Here is a 17,299-nt window from a genome sequence, read left to right as displayed (position 1 = left end):
GATAATTATTGTCACAATAGACATAACAATTTGTGTTTCTTAAAGATAACCAAGCCACATATCATATATGGATAACTGAGATAACCTTAAGCATAAACCTAAGAATAATACTAGAAAGTCTAATAAAATGAAACGACATATATATAAATAAAAGACATCAAAACTATAATTCTCAGTTATCTAGCTAGCTAGTTTCATGAACACAAGGTCCATGATAGATATGATAATCCGGCAACGAAAACCATCAAAGGGAGAGGTCTAATGATAAAATCTCTCCTTCATGGATTATATTATAAGTGTCGCGAACATCCAACCTCAAAGTTAAATCCAAATCACCTTTATTTCTTCTTCCTCCTTTCCTTTACATTGGAACTTTTTTCAGCAAGATTCTTGAATATCCAATAGTCATGTTCCTTTCTATTGGCTTCTTCTGGGACTTTTATTTTAATCCCTACAATAATGTTACACTTTTGTTAAAGTGATTAAATATATATGCATTCCCTTTGATTTAATCCATCAATTCTTTGAAATCCATATTTACTTATTTGAACTTAAATAAACTTGTCTAATTTTATAAGAACTTGTTTTAATTGTGAGTTTTAATTAAGCTATTTAAAATCTCGAAAAACAAATTGTATCACTTTTGCGCAAATATAATAAAAATACATAAAATGATCGAAATCATAAAAGTAGAGAAAATGAAACATATATCAAGTATCATATCATATTCTTAGAAAAAATAAATATGAAATGCAATGAGCTTTCTCATTCAAGTGAGAAAACAATGTATTCCACAAGATTTTACTTACACTAACTTCACCGTTTCTCTTTAATAAATTTTTAAGGGATGATTCAAATTTAGCATGCACATATTTAAAAATTGAAGTATTCAATAAATTTATTCCACTATATATGATACACAAGAATGAATGTAAATTATGTAGTATTGTTTATATATTGTTATTGGCATAAGTCTAACAAAATGACGAAAGAAATAACTTAAAATAATCACAACAAAATAAATAAATAAATTACGAAGTATATAAAAGCATAAATGCTTGATGTTGTGATGAGTACGTACCTTTATTCTTTAAACCACGCAACTTGATTCGGTACTTCTGTTTGGTACATGAAAATTCAATTAAACCAACTTGTCAATTAAGTAACACAAAAAGCTGATCAATAAAAAAAATATTACAAAAATGACATCAAGCTTTATAAAAAAATACACAGGGATTAAAAAAAAAAAAAGTATGATCTCAGACTATATGAAAAATAATCGAGAGGTAAAAAACTGTACTTGCAAATGACTTGTAACTTGCAACAAAGTAACTCCATAAACTCGCATGTCAAGCCAAATTTTTTTAGGGGAAGCACCTGAAATACAACACCATATATCCACAATTGAATGTTTAATAATCAACACATCACACAAACTACATATCTCAAAATTAATAGATTAATTACATTTTTCTTTATCAAATTTTATGGATGACATTCATTAAAATACAATTAGTACTATCAACTTTTCATAAGCGTTCAATTCCCTAAATAAATAAATAAATAAGCGTCGATAAAAAAAATATAAATACGGATCATCTAATAATAATGTTGTAGGTGGTAGAACTTACTCTCTGCACCACCGTATTTCATTACAGCACTAACAAACTTACGCTTGAGATCACCTGTCCACCGAAATCTCATGTTATTTGGTTTAGCGTTAGAGCGGCCTACATCAATATTTTTGTAACCCACCCCATTTAATTTTCTCGAATTAACAATTGAAAATGGTCGAAGGGAAATAGGAAGAGAAGAGCTGAGGGATGAGGGGGCTGAGAGAGGACGGTGAGTGGTAAATAAAAATAATCCAGCAAAGGGGTATAAATAGAGAAGAATCAAAGGAAATACACATGTTCTATACATTATTAAACTTTTCTCTTTACATACTACGGTAATATTTTACACTCATAATTAAATAAAATGAAGAAAAAAGCAACATAGAAAGAAAAGAAATCTCGAAGATTTTTTTTGTAATTATGTTTACATTATTACTATGCATGTAAGCAAATTAATATTGACAAATCAGGCTTAAATTTATATTCCTTTCCTTTCTTTTTATCAAACCACCTTTTTTAAATATAAATCAATTCATCAAATAAATAGTTATGTGACATCTACATAAGAACACCAATTTAACAAACATATGAAAATTTGAAGGAAAAATACACTTTATTAAACCAACTTTGCCCGATTTACTTTAACTAATCCCAACTATCGATTATTCTACAATAATCCAAACTTTCACCTCCGTTTTCTTCTAACAATCCCAAATCGGTCAACAAAAGCAAAAAACCTTTTATTGTGGACACGTGTCAGATTATGAGTGGTCCAAAAAAGAAATTTTAAAAAAGGAAAACTTAAGCAACCAGCTCCACCAGCTAGCCCCCCAACCGCCACCACCTACCCCCAGGCGCACAGCGGAAATCACCCCCTTCCTCGACCACTGAGCTGAAAATGGCTTCCCCTCCTCAGACCTAGCCCTAAAACCGGGTGAAAGCCCAAACTTATGGGCGATTTTGAGGGATGGGGTGGTTTTCAGGGCCAGAGTTTGGGATTTTGTCCGATTTCGAGGGAAGCTAAGGGCTGGGGAGGGGAGGTCGTTTCGGCTCGGTAGTTGGGGAAGGGGGTCGTTTGGGCCGGAGGTGATCAAAGTTAGCCCGGCCCAACCTAACCCCATTTTGGAAGTTTCGGCCCAATTCCGAAAATTTTATTTTTTTGGACGGGTTTGGAAATGCGTTTTTATGCATATTTAGTTGATTTTTTAGGCCCGGCCCGAAAAGCCCGTACGACTCGACCATTTTGGGCGGGTTTTGGCACAACTTTACCATTTGGGGTGGTTGTGGTTTTTTTATTTGTTTTTTTTATTTTTTTTGGAGCAATCAATGTATGACAAGTGGCATCTTAATTACTTTTTTTTTAAAAAAACCTTCTTAGCAAGTAATCGGTTTTTGGGATGTTAGAAGAAAACGAAGGTAAAGTTGGGATTATTGTAGAACAATTGATAATTGCGATTATTTAAAATAAATTGGGCAAAGTTGGGATTAATAAAGTGTATTTTTTTCAAATAATTGAATCAAATAATTGAATCCTTCATCAAAATGTTAAATGGATCTACATATTGCTAGAAAATACAATCTTTTTAGAATGATAATTTAACAATTTTTTATAGCCACAAGGATAGTTTTCATCTGATTTAATTATATGCATGCTTGTATTATTAAAAAAACTATATAATTATTTATGAGTAACCCAACTATACTGTACGATATCCTATCATTACTCGTACTCATACTCATACTCAACAAATCCCACCAAAGGGTCGGGTTCATTTTATTCAAACTATAATGTAATTTAATTAAGGGCTTTTTGTCAAAAACTACCTATTAAAAGCTATTTTTTGTGAGAAACTACCTAATAAAAAAAATGTAGTAAGAAACTACCTATTAAAATGAAAATGTTGGAAAAAAGACTATCTTTTCACCAGATTTTCACCGTTGACTAATTTTTCCGGCATTGACCACCTACTTGCCAATCACGTGAACTTTTAAAACCTTTATTTCCCCCACCAACAATGCCACCTTTCATATGACCGGCCGAGCATGGTTAATACCGGAGAAATTAGTCAAAGATGAAAATTCGACCAATAATAGTTTTTATACAACATTATTTGCTTTAATAGGTAGTTTCTTGCAATATTTTTATTTTAATAGGTGGTTTCTTACAACATTTTTTTTATTAGGTAGTTTCTCACAAAAAATTGCTTTTAAAAAGTAGTTTTTAACAAAAGTCCTTTTTATTAACATACATAAATAAAAACCTGCGTGCACTAGTTAAAGAGAGAGAATTGGAAATAATATCCAAAATTTTGATAAAATTGGCTATTTCCTGCCTTGAGAACTTTAGGTTGTAAAAAACCTAGAGAGAAGAAGATATGAAGAGAGGCTAGGGATTTTTTAGTCATTACCTATGTTCTTTACTCCTTCCTTTTATGTCAAGATAATGACAAAGCTGAATATCATATACGGACAGATGAGACAACCTTAATTAGTCCAATACAAACAAGACAACCTTAATTAGTCCAATACAAACATGAAAATGAAGATCTCATAAAGTTAAAATACGGACATTTTGTGAAAAACTACTTAATAAAGCCTAAATTTTGTGAGAAAGTACCTAATAAAAAAAATATAGTTGTGTTATTTTTGGGAATAAAAACGGTGGTTTTGGGATTGTTTTGAGGTCGATTAACGGTGGAAATCCGGTATAGGTAGTATTTTACAATATTTTACCTCTTAGGTAGTTTTTTACAATATTTTATCTTTATTAGGTAGTTTATTACAACATTTTTTTATTACGTAGTTTCTCGCAAAATATGGTTTTTATTAGGTAGTTTTTGACAAAAAGCCCTTAAAATAATAACAAACATAAAAACAAAGAAATACTTGTAATAGACATAAAAATATCTAGCTAGCTAGTTAATTAGTTTCATGAACACAAGTTCCATGATACATGAATCATCTAGTCTAGCTGCTAAAATTATTAAAGGGAGAGTTTTAGTGAGATGTCTTCTTCATAAGTTATGGAAGAAGAGTCAAAAAGATTCAACCTCAAAGTTGTATCTAAATCATCTTTCTTCATCCCCTTAGTCTTTGCCTTGGAACTTTGAGCAAGATCATCGAATACCTTGTAGCCATGAGACCTCTTATCGGCTTCTTCTGGCACATAAAACACTTTGGTAGTCCCGTCATTCACCGCGATTTCTGACCATGGCAATGTCGCCAATCGTGAATGTTGCAACGGCATCTTCTGGTGATCACCTTCACCACCAAGAAAGTGCTTGTTTAAGGCTTTTTTTATGAGTGAATCCTTGACATGATGTAGACGAGTTTGCCTACGAGATACTGGACGAGAGGTAGGCGAGTTTATCATCTCAGGAATTTGATCAATCAATTGCATATCCTTCTTAGCCGCATCCACGGCTTCTACATTTATAAACAAGGAATCTTATCTTATCAAACGACACACAAGAAAATAACTAAGAATGATATATATTATAAACTTACATGAAATAAAAGTTTATCTCTTTTTTTTCTTTTTTATCACATGTTATATTCGTAAATACATTAATAATTTTTTTTTTTTTTATTAAAACAGGCTCACATTTAATGATGACTGAATGAAGTATTTGATTTATTTATGAAAATATCATGTGATATCATGATAACCATTTTTTTATTACACATATAAACTTGGGCCTCCTCCTTGACTAATTATCAACGATAACTTGCTCATGCACTTTGATTGTGCTATCATATAAAAGATCAATAATGATGGATAGTGTTATATCTTTAAAAAGTTTTTATGTTTTTAAGAAAACTCAGAAAAGTTTTGAATATACTTTAAACCCAACATTTAACTAATAGGGATATCAACTTATGTTATACAAGTAAATCTGATCTTTGGCTTCAAAAAAAAAAAAAAAAAAAAGTATATCTGATCTCTTGGGATCGTATTTTGACTATATTCGTATCAAATATTATAATCATATCAAGTATACAACCTGAAAACTTTCTCCAAATTAGAATGAGATTTGTGAATAAGAAATTTAGCACGCATTTGTAATTAAAATCAGGGGTTTTGATAAATCTTTGAAAAGAGGTGCTCTGATTTGAGGTGTTAGAAATATGATAGTTATGGAGTTAATTTCAACTTTTCATGGAAGAAGCTAAGGAAGCAAATCTGCAATTATATGTATTGGATCGGACCTTTTAATTTCTTTTTGGCCGGTTATTTTTAAATTTTTGGCCGATTTACTTAGCTTGTTGTACGCTAGATATTGCATTAAATGTTTTGTATGATAGGTTAGGATTCCTATTCATTTTTTATGTTGATAGATTACTTGGAACTTGAATGTAATCCTTATATTAAGTAATTCAATTCTAAGCCCTATCATTGATCATAATCGTTTAATTGTTTGTACTACCATATAAAATCTTATCGCATTTCTTTAATTTGAAGAAAACATGTAATAGAGAGATATATACATTCAACTGTGATAACAAGAATGAATGTAAACTATATTGTACTGTTTATGTACTCTTTCAGTACGAACTCCTACAACGTGACGAAGAAAATAACTAAAAAGTCAGCCATGCAACAAACATTAAATAAATAATTACATAAACAGTTGATGTATCAATATTTGATGAATATGTACCTTGAATTATTGATTCTTGTCGCATGCTTCTGTACATCTGTTTGGTACATGAAAATTTGATTAATCAGACCGTCTCATTAATTAAGTATGATTAGAAGAAAATTAATAAAATAAAATAAAATATATAATTAATCATATGCTTTAAGGACGAAAAATGTGGAGGGATAAAAATTGTACTTGCAAGTGGCTTTTAACATGCGATACGGTAATCCCATCAACTCCCATCGCATGCAAAATCATATTAGGGGTAGCCCCTAATATACAACACCCAATCCATAGTTAAATTCTTTATAAAAATAAGTACACCAAAATATATGTATCAAAGAACAAAAAAAATTTAATTTTGTAGCAATTTGTAGGAATGAAAAAAATTAACATTGAGCATAGACAAGAAAAAATGTAGTAATTTTGAAGCGTATAAAATAATACTACCTCCTAGTTATAATTTTGGAATATTTTCTCTCTCACAAATAATACCCTTAAGTTACGACTAATATTTAACGGAGGTAGTAATAATTTTGTTGGCGGTTAAACTTACTGTCTTCGCCACCAAGTTTCATAACAGCACTGACAAATCTACGGTGTAGATCATCTGTCCACCTCAGTCTTGGCTTTTTTGATCTTGCATAGGGCCTTACAACACCTTGATCAACACCATTGTCATGATCGACCTTCATTATTTTTTTTTTTCTTCTAGTGAGAAAAAAAGAATGAAGAAGAGTTGGAAATGAACGAGTAGAAATGAAAGGGAGGATGGTGAGGAATGAATAAAATGCAACCAAAATAAAGGGGTATAAATAGGAGAAGAATAGAGGAAAATATATACTCGTGTGATATAATTACTACGCTTTTTGTCCTTTACTTGTACATATTTTGATAGGATTCCACATACTAGAAAGACTAGTTATAAACTTATAATCTATGTTAAGTTCAGTAAAAATAACTTTACTTCAAAAATAAACTTTACCTTATTTTTGATAAACTAAAAACTTTTTTTTCTGAACTGAAATTATTATTATTGATTGTCTATTATATTTCTTCATTCTTTAAACTGATTTGTACTAAAGTGAACTGATTTTTTTTTTTACGTAGAAATTATTTATTATATTGAATTGAACTTATTTTAATTAAACTGAAATTCCTTTAATGACTGAAATTATTTTACAAAATATTATTATTTTAAGGTAAACTTAACAGGGTCTTAAATAGAGAGTGAGGAATAGCTCAAGTGGTTAGAGCTTCCCTCCCGATTACAAGAGATCCTGAGATCGATTCTCACCCCATCCTTGTTGCTTTCTAAACAAAAAAAAAAAAAAAAAAAAAAAGGGTCTTAAATAGAATAGTTGGGGTATTTCTATTTTAGATGTACAAGTATACGTTGAGGGAGTGAAGCATAGGTCTTAAACTCTTAACAGATGTCAACATGCACCATATACAAAATTCTCTTATTCTTTCAGTTTTAAATACTACAAATTTATTTTGGATTTAATTTCCAGGAGTTTTTAATAAATTTAAATTTAATATTCTCTTCTAAATTTTTTGAGAGTTGACAAATAGAGAAGGTTGACGTTGGCAAAATTGGAAGGAGGGCACCGTCAAATAATTAAAAAATTGAAAATTCAAAGTGTAACTAAATTTTCTTCGATACATGCAATCGGTGGGTTGATGAACTTTAAAACTTGCTTATTTTTGCACTATTTAATTATTTAATTTTTTTAATGTGCATGTAACAAAACGGTTATGAATATTGTCATATATTATTATGAGGTCATATATATAGATATTAAATATAGTCTAATGTTTGTTGCACACTTGCACGAGTATATAATCTTTCGTCCTTTTTTGGGGAGGGTTTAAAGGATGTAACGATTCATGTCATTTCCCAAATTTTATTATTTTGTCAATGTCAAATTTTAGTTGAATATTTAAATCTTTATTACGTAATATATGAGAATTAATTCTTTACAATTGTGTTGCATACAAGTATATATAGATTTTTTTTCGTGTGTTTTCTTATTATGTATGAATTATTACTTTGTGGCAATTCTTGTGTTGGTACCACTTAGGGCATGTTCCGATTTACTGAAAACAACTGAATTGAACTGAACTAATTGGAGTTGAACTGAACTGAACTGAATAGAGCTCAAATGAATTATTTATGAGAGAAAAATTAGAAACTCAACTGAACTAATTGGAGCTAAACTGAACTGAAATTAAGCTAAATAGAACAAACCCTTTATCTATTCCTAATAAGACTTATGTCAAAAGTTTCTTAATGTTGAGCTAAAATGTTCGTTTATTGGAAGTGTTATATCATGCCTTAGAGGATAGATACTTTGGGCCTGTTCAGTTCAGTTCAGTTCACTTCATCAATTCTTAATTTCCTTTACTTATAAAATATTCAATTCAGTTCAGCTCACTTCAGTCAATCAGAACAAGCCCTTTGTTATCTCCAACATTGAACTCATAACTCGAAATTTGAATTCACACTTTCATTTTAAGGATCGGGATGCCTATCATAGATTCATCCTTCTGGCCTTCCTACTAGGTTCTAAATACTAAGACTACTAAGTACTAACCCTCACATGAAATGATCAATGAATTCAACTTTATTCCCGAAAATGAACTAAAACAATGGAACTAGAAATTACATTTTTGCAATACACTTGGGAGATAAGCATGATACAACAATTCCTAATTTCACAACCTACTAATTCAATCTTCACCCCCTAAAACAAAGCTCTTCCCGCGATGCCATGTAACGTCATGGCAATATTGTTACATAAGCTCGAATATAATTAATAAACTATGTCACCCTCTCGTGACTCTTTAAAATAAATCATACATTAATACTTTGTATTACTTTAGAAAGAGTGTGTCGTGTGGGCGTATACTCGAGCACTACTCGAATTTCCAAGGGTGCTCTTAGGTTTGAACCCTAGTTCCCTCTTTTAGACTCCCTTAGTCTCTCAGTCTCCCTCTCATTTTCCTGAGGTAGGAAGTTGAGCGAGGACTCGACTTACCTAAAATAAAAAATTTATATAGGACGTGTATGACGCCCTCTAGCCCTACCACAAAGGAGTGCATTCTTAGGAATGGGATATTCGTCTCTCCACGAACGAGAGGGAGTCCAAACCCTCATGTAGAGTTGTTGTCCCAAATATTGCCTTACCCAATTCTCTGATCTTATGTTCCACATTCCTACATTGTCCAATGACATGTATATGGCGGTCCATGCCTTTGGATACACCTGCATAAATATAGCATTTCCCTCGTTATTTTATTATGCAACATTAACCACTTTGCACTATTAGTTCTAAGCAAATGTCCTTGAATTAACAGATTTTCGAGATAAGATAGCACACAAAAGAATTTTGTGTTGCAATAATAACACAAGAGATATGGTGTTAGTTACTGTAGATGATTTTAGAGTTTAGACGAACATGTAGTCATGCTCGAGTGATGTGGAGTGATACCTGAACCGTGGAACGAGTAACTGCATCTCTCAAGTTATAGCTGGCTCTGCTCCTAGGAGTCCATTGTCCCCCATCCATCCTGCTCATCCAAAATAAAACAGATTTTAGAATATGTAGTCAATGGATTTTATAAAAAGGCGTATGCATGATATATTGATATGATAAGATATGTCATATGTGGCTCTTACCCGACAACAAAGAAAGCGTAGCCATCAATGTGGTAAGACTGAACTGAATCTTCCTCGTTCTGGAACACAATTTCAATAAACGTCCTGTAATCAGTCTGCAACACCCCGGTCTTAAGGTATGCAGGGCGCCATGTAGGGTAACTAGGCACGCTATTAGGGGAGTACACGCCAGGGATGTTGAAGTAGTCTGCCAATTTTAGGGGTGTATCTGCCTGCACGTATGACACGCTGTTGATTGCATACCTCTGTCTTTGGTTAATATATGCTGCAGAGTTTGCAAACACAATGGTTCGTTGTAATTTGATCAGACCGTAATGGTAGGATCCCTGTGGGTTCGGTCTAGGACCACTTGCACTCAAATTCATCCTGAGTAGAAAACATTAATCATGTTAATACTTCATATATCTTAATATAATTTAAGGCCTAATATTGTAATGTAGCAAGCATATATATACCTGATAGAATGGGCCTGGTTGAGAGACCAACCAATTTGCGTGGTGGGGCCGGGAGGCAGAGGGCCAGAGACTTTCTTCCAAGAGTTTCTGTAGTGAAGGACGGCTGTGGTGGTCAGAACAGGCTTAGTGAATCGCGAAGAGACTACAACGTAATAATCAACTGGAGGCTGATCAGCTGTCACTAGGACTGAGTATGACTGTCCTAAGTGAATGTCAAGGGAAGTGTAGCTTGTCTGCATTGTATGTGTCCCTTCAACCTCTACAAGCTTAAGCTTGTGCCCTGCGATTCTGAAGTTGATGGATGTTGCAGTCCCAACATTCGATATCCTAAACCGGTAAGTCCTCCCTACATACCACACAACCGTTAGTTTTTTTGGACGACCAAAAGTCAGTAATAGATATTAGGCCTAACTCTTTTTATTTACTTTTTGTTACAGATTACATTCTTTTGGTACATTACTAAAGAGATTATGAAAAGCATTGATATAGGATAGTTACCTTGCTCAACTGTGAAAGTATAACCATTCCATCCTCGGCCATTGATAAGAAGACCGTCAGGCATATGGATGTTGCGGCCCCTTGCTAACATCCTTCCCAATTGCTACAAAAAGATACACAAGTTGATGTTATACAAACATGTTATACACCATTATAGTTCAACTGCAAGGTTCTAGTCTAAGGGAAATGAGAATGAATTTGTACGTAAATTGGCATGTAATGTGACACATATATAGATGCTGGTAATCAGCAGTATGAACTTACCCTGTGACTTTTTTTGTACCAGTCCCCTGCAAGAACAGTGAAGTCTCCAGCAGGGGGAGGGAAAGGAACTGGAATTCGAGGGCGACTATAGATTCTAATGGCACCAAACCCACCAGAAGCCTTATGAAGACCGATAGAAGGGAAGTAATAGAAGCTCCCAATTTGATCTTTGGCTTGGAGGATGTATGTGAAGTTCCTTCTAGGTGGTATTGGACAAGTTGTCCCTGGCATACCATCTTCAAATGAATTCCTCCTCTGTTGCAACCCATTCCTGCATAATTGAGGCCACAATAATTATTCGACTATACAGTCATAGCAAAACCTTGTATGAAACGGCCTCATAATATTGTCATTCAAAAAACAATTATAGTAGATTGAATTCTCCACCAAAAACTATATTTGACAATTATTTGACTAAGTTTTTGGTGGAGAATTCAATCTACTATAAAATGCATGGCAAAACCTTGTAAAAAACAATAATTATTCGACTATATAATGCATGGAAAAACTTTGTATGAGACCGTCTCATCATATACACTTCAAGTTCACAATTATTTGACTAGGTTTTAAACTCAAAATTACTTGGTAATTTTTTATATCCTACTAGATTTCTCTTAATGGTATATCTTTAAAACATCAGTTTCAACATCTTTAAAATATTTCTTGTTATGCAATTAAAAATAGTCATTAAATCAATTTAATGTATAATTTGAAGACTATTGAAAGTCAAATTAATCAAGTAATTTGGACGGACGGAATACGCTACAATACAAAAAATGTATTGATACAATGAGTAGCAACAAGTGTATAGCACATTAGCACACAATAAGATTGGAGCAAAAAAACCCAAAAAAAAAAGTTGAAAAAAGCTGAAATTTGTAGTGAGTAAAGTGATGAGAGTGATGACAACGTAAAGCCCAATTAAGTTAGTGCAGTGACAGATCATTATAAACATAAAATAATAATAATTCCTTAAAAGAAAAGGATTATGCTTAGTGCTTCATCTTGACCTACGTGTTAGGTATCACGTGCGCCCATTACCCAAATCATATGCTCTGTCTAAAATAGTCGGCACCAGAGATCTAATCACGTGTGTGGATCCCACGTGATTATTGATCACTGAAATACACATAAATGATTTCGTTTTTAAATATAACTGTCTTTCATATTATATTATTTGTAACGATGAACAGATATAGTATAAATAGATAATAAAATAGGGTCACATACTAATTAGCAGGAGATCTTTTTCCCGAGAGAAACAAATGCGAAATATACCGTAAACTTTTTGAGTACGTAATATACTGCCTATTATCGTATGATTGTATCATATTCCGTACATTGAAGTTTGGAGTACACATATTTTGTTCATCGTAAATGTTACTAGTATAAAACATTATGTACGGACTATATAATTTGCTCATCATGTTCATTTATTAGTCAAATTTTACAAGATTTCTTAGATTTTACGTCAAGCCATTAACTAATTATGTTACACTATTGTTAATCATACTACACTTATTAAAAAGTAATGTGAAGAGTGAAGTATCAATAGTATATAATTTTATAATATGCTACTACCTCCAAACTATTTATAAGCTGTCAAAATATAAAATTAGTAAAAATAGAAATTACTTTTTATGACATGATAATTACCAATTAACTTGAGTACTAATCAATTTTAATTTCATAATTAGCAAGTTAAGACATTATTATGATCTCTAACTTTAACAGATGACATTTTGCTATCAGCAATTAGTCAATGATTAGCTAGCTCATGCATGTTACCTTTCACATTATTCTCTTGAACTATAGTCTACATGTCTCAGTACATTGTCCTATTGTAAATTTGTAACAATAGACAACTAAATATTTCTTTTTCTCCAAAAACATTTTTTTAATAATTGGTATCGAGTGGTGATAAAAATGAAAAAAACACACACACACAAATTATTGAACATAGTACTCCGTATTATATAAACATGAACCTTTAATTATTTTTGCAAATATACATATAAACTCATTATTTTTTTTATTTTTTTGAAAACATATAAACTCATTATTATTAATGTCTTTAATAATCTGTTTTCCAAATGTCCAAATCGATAGTAAGTTTGAAAAAATAAATTAGAAAAATATTTAATGATATAGGAATTTTATTTATTTATTTATTTTTGAAATGTACATTGCTATGAGCCTATGAACATTTCATACGAGTTAGTGCTAAACTGCTAAAAATCGAGTTTCCACAAATCTTTGCCATAAAATATAAAAATGGCATCTACATTAAATGCTTGATCTATAATACTCATACATCAGTATTTCAATGAAGATATATATAGAATCTTTAGGGATTCATAAAAATACGTATAAAACATAAATAGATTGATAGGTGTAGTAGTTAGTTACCATGAAAGAAGGAATGGTTCATTCAAGTAATTATGAACACTTATAATCAAGTTGTCATTGGTCACGCAGTCAATTTGTGGCCCTGGAAACTGTCCATTGATCAAAATCACCTGGCAAAACAAACACATAACCCAAACACATTAAAACCGGAATCAACTAGCTAGTTATTATGCGCATTAGAAAAAAAAAAATAATAAGATTACATACATCTGAACCTCCAAAGATCACTAATATACATAGACAGAAAAGGATTACGTACATTTTGCCTTACACCCATAGGGTAACGAATGCCATAATGCACTTTTAAGTAGATAAATCGATAAGGGCTTTCGGCATAGATGACATTTACTAGGAGAAGGAGAAGGAAGAGTAGTTGTAAGGTTGAGAAGGAAAGTGATTTGCATTCTCTCATTGTTTTTGGGTTATTTTCTTTAGTCTAATTAACTAGTTTGAGCAATTGTATTTATAAGTGTAAAAGCTTAGATAAATGTTTGGTCACAGAATCACCGCTCATAGATTGGTTATTCACGAGTGGAGGTTGTGTGGGTGAAAAGAATTAAGTACTATCGGAAATTTGGAAGTGGTAGTAATTTATAAAGTTGTCTCACTAATGTGTTGTATTTATTTTGTCTTCTATTCTAAATTACTTTGGAATGTCTTTGAAACGTTTTCACATTTCTACAAAATATAGTACGGAGTACTAGTAACTGAAGTAGAAAAATATGATTGAACTTTGCAAAACCGTCTTCAATAATATATATAAAATTAATGATATTTGTGCTTAATTATAGGGTTATAGTAACAACATTTTAGTAAAATACTTGAATACAATACAAGTGTTTGTGACGATGTAGAAATCTACTGCATATAGAAGATCAAAACTTGTATACGTATACATCTAACAAGCTCATGTAGTCATATGAAGCAGCTAAAAGGACCAAGTACAAGCTCAATCAAGGACTAGAGTAAATTTCGCGATTTCTATTAATCTAATCTAGCAACGATCTTATGGCGGCATAAGCTATTCTCAAAACATTGATATGGACAGAATTCTCTCCCAATCTAGTAATCTATCACCCCCTAAAAGTAGTCTAAAACTATATCGGATAGAGTTTGTGTCCACACTTTATATCGGATATAGTTATTGATAGGCCGCATAAGAATACAATTGATCACGAATCTTGAACCTTATATTTGGGATTTTTTTTTTTTTAATAGTAAATCTATGAATTTACAAAGAGTTTCATTAACACTATGAACCCAAAATTTTTTAAGAAAAAAATTAATGCTAAGAGGTTTGAAATGAATGTTAAGAGTTAGTTAATCATGTGATATAAATTGGACATCATAAAATGCTCTTAGTTTTAAGATCCAATTTGTACTCCCCAGGCCATTACATGAATATCCAACTCCAAATTTGCTAATAATGCCAAAATAATTAGGAAAAAAACTAAATGAGAAATTGGACCCATAAAAATTCACTGACACAACTAAATGACTGAGCTAGCTGTAAAAGGTTTCAGTACATATCACATGTTTGATCTTGATACATTAAAATTAAACATTAATTCCGTACTATCATATGCACATGAATCACTTCATACTCAATTGATATACAAAGTACATTAATAAATCTAAAATTACTTTGAACTGAGCTGGGCTGAAATAAATTACATAGTATTTATGATAGAAGAAAATTAGAAACTAAACTGAACTAATTGGAGCTGAAGTAAATTGAAATTAATTAAGCTGAAGAGAACATGCCCTTAGTATTACCTATCGTTAATTGTCTTTCTTTGTTGGTTTTGCTAGTTTATTATCTCCGACCGAAATGGGATCGGAGATTCTTCCCGAACAGGATCGGAGATTCTCTCAAGTAACGGATTTTCTCTAGTAATTAGACGGTCCATTTGATGTGGATATTTTTAAAATACAACTTTTAAAAAAATTCTTTATATCGATTAGATCAAACCTTGCATGGAAAGTAGGAATAAAATAACCTCTATTGTCTTTTATTAATTTGGCCATTCTTAAATCCCTAGTTAGAAAGTTGCATTATGAGAAATACACCATAATAACAAAACAATTACTAAAAGTAAATATAAATATACAATGTTAGTTTAGATTTCTAAAAAAAACATACAAACTTGCCATATTTATGATAAAACACTATTACTTCCAGATCTAATTATTAAGCATCACTTACTATTTTAGTGCAAACAAATCAATAATGTAGTATCTTTCAATTAGAAAATAAATGTAGGTTATATTTCACAACAAAATCATAAACACATAATTTCAACTATATATGAACATGAAATTTTCAATGAAACATATACATGAATATAAGATATTCTTTTAGTCTCCAAAAGTTCTTCCTGTATCGATTTTTTATGTGTAACAAATCAAACAATGAACGTCAAAATAAGAACTTTTAGAGACGAATTGATGGGATTAAAGAACTTACTTGTTGTTTGACACCCAAGGGATAAACATAACCGTAGGTAACTTTCCAGTCATACATTCTATATGGGTTTTCACCATTGATGCCATTTACAAGAAGAACAAGAAACACTACTAAACTTGAAAAACAGAGTGCTCTGTTTTCTCCCATTTCTTGGTTTTCTTAAAGTATATTTTTGTGGGTATATTTTTTCTTTTTTGGGAAATTTTCCCAATTTATAGTGAAATTATTTAGTAGATCTCTTTCTCTCTCTAAAATGTAGAGAGAGAGTGGGAGGTTGAAGTTTGAGAGTGTGAGAAGTGGCACAAAAGAAATGTAGAAGATGGGGTGACTTATTATGGTAGAACCCACTCACTGAAATGGCCTAACCTCTGACTTACATTAAATTTTAATTTTGTATAATAGAATGAATTTAAGAGCTCATTAGCTGTGATCATTAATGGTGTCATATTATATGAGAGTATGAAATTTTGTCAACTGATTTAACAGTTGATTGAAATTTTTAATATTATTATATTCTTTTTTAGGGTGATTAGTAAAACTGGCGTTGGCTAAACGCAGTTGAAGGAATTGACAAGTGGAAATATAAGGCTAATTGAAATAATGATGGCTTAAATAACACTATACGTGTATCTGATACAATTAGAGAAATAATTTATTTTTTAAAACAAAAATTAATTTGTTAATAAAACGTCATACAACATCTTAAAAGATTTAGATTTAAAACTTTATTACTCATAAAACAGTACATTTTGTTGCCTTCTTCGTACAATTTTCAACATTGGGATATAAATCTTGTATAGACGTGATTTAATTTACGTGAAATTTATGTTATTATTAATGAATTGACATCTCTTTTTTTATACATATATCTCATACTTCGTGTATCAGTAATATCACCATCACAAGGGAGACAAAATTATACTCATAACATGAAGAATTATTGAAAATCAGATAAAACAAGTTCATGAAATATATTAAGTTAATAAGGTTAAGGTGAGTTATCCAAGTTCAGTATACAAATCAAGCTAAACTTGGTCTGGTGATAAATATTACACCTTTTCTATCTTGAGGTATTAGAGATACTTAAGGGGTGGGGATCCTTACCTATCCCCTCACTTTAAAGTATTTAACACGCAAGTACTGAATTATAAAATCATGATGATTGAAGTTTGGTCATCGGCCTGTTCACTTCAGCTTAATTTCAGTTCAATTCAGCTTCTAATTTCCTTCTCTTATAAAATATTCACTTCAGTTCAGTTCACCTC

The 17,299-nt window shown here is 31.4% G+C and overlaps 2 protein-coding genes across 3 annotated transcripts; both read right to left on the bottom strand.

Annotated features, from left to right (window-relative positions):
• Positions 1 to 2,008, bottom strand: LOC145579573 (myb family transcription factor PHL6-like). The gene is made up of 4 exons (XM_081636813.1): positions 1,632 to 2,008; positions 1,301 to 1,377; positions 1,082 to 1,118; positions 1 to 451 (listed from the first exon to the last, which is right to left on the bottom strand). The coding sequence occupies exons 1-4, from the start codon at positions 1,921 to 1,923 to the stop codon at positions 339 to 341; spliced, it is 519 nt and encodes a 172-aa protein (XP_081492939.1). The 5' UTR covers positions 1,924 to 2,008; the 3' UTR covers positions 1 to 338.
• A 6,875-nt stretch (positions 2,009 to 8,883) lies between these two features.
• On the bottom strand, positions 8,884 to 16,346 carry LOC145579571 (L-ascorbate oxidase homolog). Of its 2 annotated transcripts, none has more exons than XM_081636811.1 (8): positions 13,827 to 13,981; positions 13,568 to 13,677; positions 11,159 to 11,429; positions 10,895 to 10,997; positions 10,397 to 10,742; positions 9,942 to 10,307; positions 9,754 to 9,832; positions 8,884 to 9,527 (listed from the first exon to the last, which is right to left on the bottom strand). In XM_081636811.1, the coding sequence occupies exons 1-8, from the start codon at positions 13,977 to 13,979 to the stop codon at positions 9,315 to 9,317; spliced, it is 1,641 nt and encodes a 546-aa protein (XP_081492937.1). In that variant the 5' UTR covers positions 13,980 to 13,981; the 3' UTR covers positions 8,884 to 9,314. The 2 variants fall into 2 exon arrangements, with proteins under 2 accessions (XP_081492937.1, XP_081492938.1); XM_081636812.1 differs by lacking the exon at positions 13,827 to 13,981 and adding an exon at positions 16,035 to 16,346 and having other exon boundaries at positions 8,885 to 9,527.
• Between the last annotated feature and the right edge of the window lie 953 nt (positions 16,347 to 17,299).

Source organism: Chenopodium album, chromosome 14 (genome assembly GCF_948465745.1).
Source record: "Chenopodium album chromosome 14, dcCheAlbu1.1, whole genome shotgun sequence".
Taxonomy (NCBI): domain Eukaryota; kingdom Viridiplantae; phylum Streptophyta; class Magnoliopsida; order Caryophyllales; family Amaranthaceae; genus Chenopodium; species Chenopodium album.
This window is presented reverse-complemented; position numbering and strand designations above follow the sequence as displayed.